This window comes from Loa loa, assembly GCF_000183805.2.
Source record: "Loa loa unplaced genomic scaffold supercont3.5, whole genome shotgun sequence".
Taxonomy (NCBI): domain Eukaryota; kingdom Metazoa; phylum Nematoda; class Chromadorea; order Rhabditida; family Onchocercidae; genus Loa; species Loa loa.
Window position 1 is genome coordinate 448,356 of NW_018108185.1, and position 6,376 is coordinate 454,731.

General features: G+C 33.5%; 1 protein-coding gene across 1 annotated transcript in view; it reads left to right on the top strand.

Annotated features, from left to right (window-relative positions):
- LOAG_16482 (myosin tail family protein) overlaps window positions 1-6,376 on the top strand; it is a gene marked incomplete at both ends in the record, with an annotated part of 13,927 nt that overhangs the window by 3,486 nt on the left and 4,065 nt on the right. Inside the window, 13 exons of the mRNA XM_020449134.1 lie at window positions 396-566; window positions 717-896; window positions 1,231-1,393; window positions 1,736-1,882; window positions 2,091-2,477; window positions 2,839-3,038; window positions 3,920-4,156; window positions 4,289-4,426; window positions 4,755-4,850; window positions 5,000-5,145; window positions 5,298-5,393; window positions 5,524-5,719; window positions 5,849-6,109. Of these exons, the coding sequence (XP_020307394.1) occupies window positions 396-566; window positions 717-896; window positions 1,231-1,393; window positions 1,736-1,882; window positions 2,091-2,477; window positions 2,839-3,038; window positions 3,920-4,156; window positions 4,289-4,426; window positions 4,755-4,850; window positions 5,000-5,145; window positions 5,298-5,393; window positions 5,524-5,719; window positions 5,849-6,109 (2,418 nt within the window). The remainder of the gene's footprint in view (window positions 1-395; window positions 567-716; window positions 897-1,230; window positions 1,394-1,735; window positions 1,883-2,090; window positions 2,478-2,838; window positions 3,039-3,919; window positions 4,157-4,288; window positions 4,427-4,754; window positions 4,851-4,999; window positions 5,146-5,297; window positions 5,394-5,523; window positions 5,720-5,848; window positions 6,110-6,376) is intronic.

Genomic DNA, 6,376 nt, shown 5'->3' on the forward strand with positions numbered 1-6,376 from the left:
TTATGAATTATAAGAATGATCAGTAACTTTAATGCATGAAATGAGAATGAAATATTTTTCAGGTGCATTGGGCTGTAGCCGGTCTTGGCAAAGCTATCTATTCGAGAATGTTCAAATGGCTCATCGATAGGTGTAACAAAACACTTGACCAAATGAAAGAAAATCGGAAGTATTTTATCGGTGTTTTGGATATCGCTGGTTTTGAAATTTTCGACGTACATTTTCCGTTTTTTTCAGATAGTTCTAGTTGTTCATTTTGGGAAAGATTCAATTCGAAAACAAACTAAAAAGTTTCATAATTAGTGTGCATTGTAGAACATTTTAGTGCTAAAAAATTTTGAGCTGACGAAGTGAATTTCCGAAAATTGTAAATAAAAAGTTTTCGAAATTTACAGTTTAATTCGTTCGAGCAGTTATGGATCAATTTTGTGAACGAACGATTACAACAGTTTTTCAACCATCACATGTTTGTTCTTGAGCAAGAAGAATACAAACGTGAAGGGATCGCTTGGACTTTTATTGATTTTGGTCTCGATTTGCAGGCCTGTATCGAACTAATTGAGAAAGTAATTGCATTTATGCTTTGTGTGTCTTAAACAAAAAGGTTTAATAGGAAGTTAGAGGATTTAATAAACTAAAACTTGATAAGAATAAGAGTTAACTAGAGCGAAAAGTAGCATCCCTTATTTGATCTTGAAAATTTCAAATTTTTTTAGCCTTTGGGTATCATTTCAATGTTGGATGAAGAGTGCATCGTGCCAAAGGCGACTGATATGACATTTGTGCAAAAGTTGAATGACCAACACCTTGGTAAACATCCCAACTTCCAGAAACCCCGACCACCGAAAGGAAAACAAGCTGAAGCTCATTTTGCAGTTGTTCACTACGCTGGCACCGTATGTTTTCGTAATTCTTCTTATTTTTTCTTCAAATTGAATGAAAACTTTTGGATAAAGCAAGAAAGGACCCCAGCCTGACAAGATTTGCAAAATTCAAATAATGATCAAGTGATTGGAAAACAAATGGGGTAATAAAGATAAGAACTGATCCTTCATTTGCATCCTGAAATTTTGTGTATCCGGATTTTTGGACTTTATGAAAATCAGTCAGTCAATAAAGAAAATTTTGGACAATGATAAATTTTTAGAATTTATTCAACGATTTCAACCAGCATAAGCTTCCCTAATTCTAATTAACTCTAAATCTTATTTTACATGAGAAAGAATGTAGGTGCGATACAATGCTACAAATTTTCTGGAGAAAAATAAGGATCCATTGAACGATTCCGCCGTTGCCGTATTGAAGCACTGCAAAGGCAATCAGTTGCTGGTAGATATCTGGGCTGATTATCAAACTCAAGAAGAAGCAGCAGAAGCCGCTAAAGCTGGCATTGGTACTTTAATTTCAAAATTATTAAGATTTAGTTTGCAGAACTTGAAGAGATTCGAGGGGGAATTTTGAATTTTTTATAAATTACTCAGAAGTGAATGGAACTTTTCTATTTAATTTTGATTCAGCGAAAAAGGGATCTTTTCTGATTTCTTAATGAAAGACTTTATTACTGACTTCTTTTTTTTTCTTGTTTACTAATTGCTAACCTGGCAAGAATGCCGATACTTATTATATAGTGGGAAATGGTTCGTTGAAAGCTTTGATATCTTTGGCACAATGACTTCCTTACTTGATAACAAATCAGATCAGCAGTTTAACATAAAACCCTTCCCGTTTTGTTTAGAAGGTGGACGTAAGAAAGGTAAGTCGTCGTCATTCATGACTGTCTCCATGATGTATCGCGAATCATTGAACAACCTAATGAATATGCTGTATCAGACACATCCGCACTTCATCCGTTGTATTATACCAAACGAGAAGAAAGCTAGCGGTATGTAATTTGTTTGAAATATGTATGAGACTGAAAAATGAACAAACGACAGCGTCTACGATTCATTTGTCATTAATTCTTATTGTTCAATAATTCAAGAATTTATTTACATGAGAATTTATTCAGATGGAAAACAAAAATTCTGCATTAAATAATTATGTTATGAACACCAATGATTAATTAGTTCATTTCGAATAATAATCTTTAGGAGTTATCGATTCGGCATTGGTGTTAAATCAATTGACCTGTAACGGTGTGTTAGAAGGCATTCGAATTTGTCGTAAAGGCTATCCGAACAGGATGGTCTATTATGACTTCAAACTTCGTTATGCTATTATTGCTGCTGACGCAGCAAAAAATCCGGATGAAAAGGCCGCAACAACGGGTATCACTGATTTCTTGTGTAATAATGGTAAATTGACCGATGATGAATTCAAAATGGGCTCTTCGAAGATCTTCTTCAAATCCGGCATCCTGGCGCGTCTTGAGGATTTGCGCGATGAGGCGTTACGTGTCATAATGACGAACTTCCAATCACAAATTCGAAGTTTCTTGGGCTTAATTGATAAAAAACGTCGCGTACTTCAAAAGTCAGGTAATTTAATTCGCTTTCTTAAATATTTAGCTTTAAAATATCTTGATTATTTCTTTTCTTCTTGAGCTTCTTTCTAACAGATACTCATTTTAATTTGAATTTTGAACAAGTCTCCAAATTCTATTTAGATCGGCAGTTTTCTATTGCTATTGCCTGTATTTCCGCTTTTTAGTAATTTGAGAAGCGAAATTTGATTACTTTTGATTCAGTGAGGTGGCATAAAAAAACTGCACATTAGTCCTTAAATTCTTTTTTTTTAGCAAAAAGTCGATGGTACCATTTTGGCTTCTTCTATCCCCAAATTTGTCATAAATTGTTAGGAAGCTAATTCCCTGACACGTAGTGAAATAGTTGATTTCAGGTTTGCTGATGATCCAACGTAATATCCGTACATGGTGTCTGCTACGCACTTGGGAGTGGTTCAAATTATACGGTCGTATAAAGCCAATGTTGAAGGCTGGGAAGGAGGCGGAAGAAATGGAAAAACTGAACGATAAAATTAAGGTTTTGGAAGAAACGCTGCTGAAGGAGGAAGGAAATCGAAAAGAGTTAGAAACAGAGGTGAATCATATTTCGCTCAGCAGTATTTTCATCAAATTGGTTGTAACGCAAGAACATTTTATCATAATGCATATCAATGTCAACGTTATTATTATCACTAAAATCACAGTTTGATTACCTTTTCAGCATTATTGATCACCAGAATCTCAAGAACTCAATAAATTCACTAAATTTAGTTTAGGATATTTTGAACCCAATAAAATAGCTTAAATTTTTCCATCAAGAAAGTGATTTGTTTTAGTAAACTGTCACATCTTTCATAGTAAGAGAACAATTTTTCAAAGTGATGAAGCAAAACGCAAAGAGAGGAATTGAAATCATTGTTTATTTGGTTTGAAAGCTAAGATATGTTGTATATTTCAAAATCCGGAATGATACGCCCAAAAAGATTTCATTTTTTCTCTTCCTTTATCTCTTTTTAAATCTTTCATTGTGTCATTCAGAGCTAACAAAATTTTGTTGAATTTCTTTCGTTTCATTTTGATTCATTGCCCAACCAAAAGCCACTTATTTTTGTACTTTTTCTGGATAGAAAAGTATTTTGATATTAGCAAATTGCATCTTCGCAAGATGAAAACAATTTAAAGCGATTATTTTCATGACTTTTTCATTGGTTCAATACATAAAAAATGAATTTCAGTTTTAAATACACCAATGAGATGTTGGCAACAACCACTTATGACCTTTTCTCTCAAGATTTTTTATTTAGACATTTCTTTGATCAAATTCCTTTAAATTTGTAGAACTAATAATGACAGAGAGAGAGAAAAGGGAAGAAAAGTGGAAATAAAAAAAAGCTCAAAAAAACTGCATATTATTTTCTTCTGACTTTAGTCTCTTTTCTTTTGATAATAAAGAAATATTAAGATAGACAGTTTTAGATCGCCAATTTAATCCACGCGAAAGATCAATTATTCGCAAATTTGGAAAAAGAAAAGGTACATTCAGCTGAAGCTGAGGAACGAGTTCAGAAGCTAAATGCAATGAAGGCGGACATGGAGCGCCATTTGCAAGAACTGAACGATCGAGTCGCTGAAATGGAAGATCGGAATGAAAATTTGAATCGAGCTAAAAAGAAGACTGAGCAAGAAGTCAGTGACTTAAAAAGAAAGAATCAGGTAAGAAACTCAGCCATTTTAAAGTAACTAAAATTTTTTTAAATTCAGAAGTTGAATTTTGCATATACTAATTGTTTCAACAGTTAAAAGAACAATAAAATTGATCTGAAAACTACAGATAAATAAATTTAGGAACTCGAGATGGCATTACGAAAAGCCGAAAGTGAAAAGCAATCTCGTGAACAGAGCATTCGTTCATTGCAAGGAGAAATGGCAAGTCAGGATGAAGCTGTCGCTCGTGTCAGCAAGGAAAAGAAACAACAAGAAGAGGTGCTACATCAACACTTTTATTTTTAAATTAAAAAAAAGTTAAAGTTAGCAAAATGTAATTCGAAAATTGCCATTGACAAGACAATAATGGATAAATTGAGAAGTGACATGATTTTGGAATTATAAGCAATGTCCAATGTTTCCTTGTTTATTATAAATTTTTGCACATTCCTTTTTTTTATTTTTTCTTGTCCTTTTTGCACGTTTCTTTTAATTTTTGGCTTAATCTCTACCGATGAACTATTTCAAATTTACTTAAATCTCATTGCACTTTAAAGGAAGTTATAAATTTTCCTTTGAATTAGTACTATCAATAATTAATTTCTAGGTGAACAGAAAACTAATGGAAGACTTGCAAGCTGAAGAAGACAAAGTTAATCATATGCAAAAACTTAAGACAAAAATCGAGCAGCAACTGGATGATGTTAGTATGATTTTTCGTCTCTGCCATAAAAAGTACAGAATCTAATCAATTCCAACCTAAGTCTGTTTGATTATTGATTTCTAATGATTCAGTAAAGCTATTGGCTATTTCTAGCAACTCTGTTGATAGTCAAACTTGACTATTTTCAGATGGAGGAAAAGCTTGAACGCGAAAAGCGCATGCGCCTAGACTTAGAAAAAGCTAAAAGAAAAGTGGAAGGTGAATTGAAGGTGGCCCAAGAGAATATGGATGAAATCACTAAACAAAAACATGATATTGAACAAATTTTAAAAAGGTAAAAATAGATAATTTAAAAAAATGAACACAAAAGTGAAAGCGAACAACTACCATCAGACTAGGTCAAAGAGTAATAAAAGAGAGAGTTACTTAAACTATTTTTTTCTTTTTCTTTGATTTCTATTCGAATTCATGATACTTTGATTGTAGAAAAGATGCAGACTTGGTGACCACAGTTGGTAAGCTCGATGGAGAGCAATCAACGGTTAACAAGTTGCAAAAACAAATCAAGTGTCTGGAAGGCCGGTAAATAATTAATTATATGACTGAATTTTGATTAATGTTGAAACATTTAAATGCTGGAAATTTTTGAAAGTACTTTTCTTGAAGCAAAAACCTAAATAAATGTTAAACCAGCCTACCTGCTTTATTCCAGTATTGCTGAACTTGAAGAGGATTTGGAGCAAGAACGACAATCACGTGGTAAATTAGATCGGGCAAAAGGAGATCTACAACGTGAATTGGATGAAATAACGCAGCGTCTAGATGAACAAGGTGGTGCTACTGCGGCGCAAATTGAACTAAACAAAAGGCGTGAAGCCGAAATGGCCAAATTGAAGAGAGATTTGGAAGTATGCGAACTTACTTGTTTTAAATTATTTGTATAAAATCTATCGAAATGAGTGTCAATACTTGATGCCATGATTAACACTGCTTATTCGTTCTTATTCCTCTTACTCGAAGGTTCATCACCATTTCAGGAAAACAATATGAACCACGAGTTGCAAATCTCGGCGTTGCGCAAAAAACACAATGATGCCGTTGCGGAACTCAGTGATCAATTAGAACAAATGCAAAAGATGAAAGTTAAATTGGATAAAGATAAAGCACAAATGCTTCGAGATCTAGAAGAAGCAAACGCAAATGCAGATGCTGAGAGTAGACAGAAGCAGGAATTCGAAAAACATTCCAAATTGCTGGAAATGCAATTTTCTGAGCTTCAAACAAAGGCTGACGAGCAGGTAGCAAAAGTTAAAATTGTTTCAGCAGTTCTCAATGAAAAAAATCGAAATATGCAAATCGCATGATATTTCACATAGAGGGAACTGAATTATGAAGAATGGTGTCACTAAGGGGACATACTATGTTGAAGAGAAGATACTGTCCTTCTAGAGTACATCCTAAAAACAGAAACATGGAAGCTAGTCATTCTGAAAACAGTATAATATAGAGCCATTGAAAAACGATAAATAGTTTTGTGCATCATCGTTCCGAAAAAAAAAAAAAGT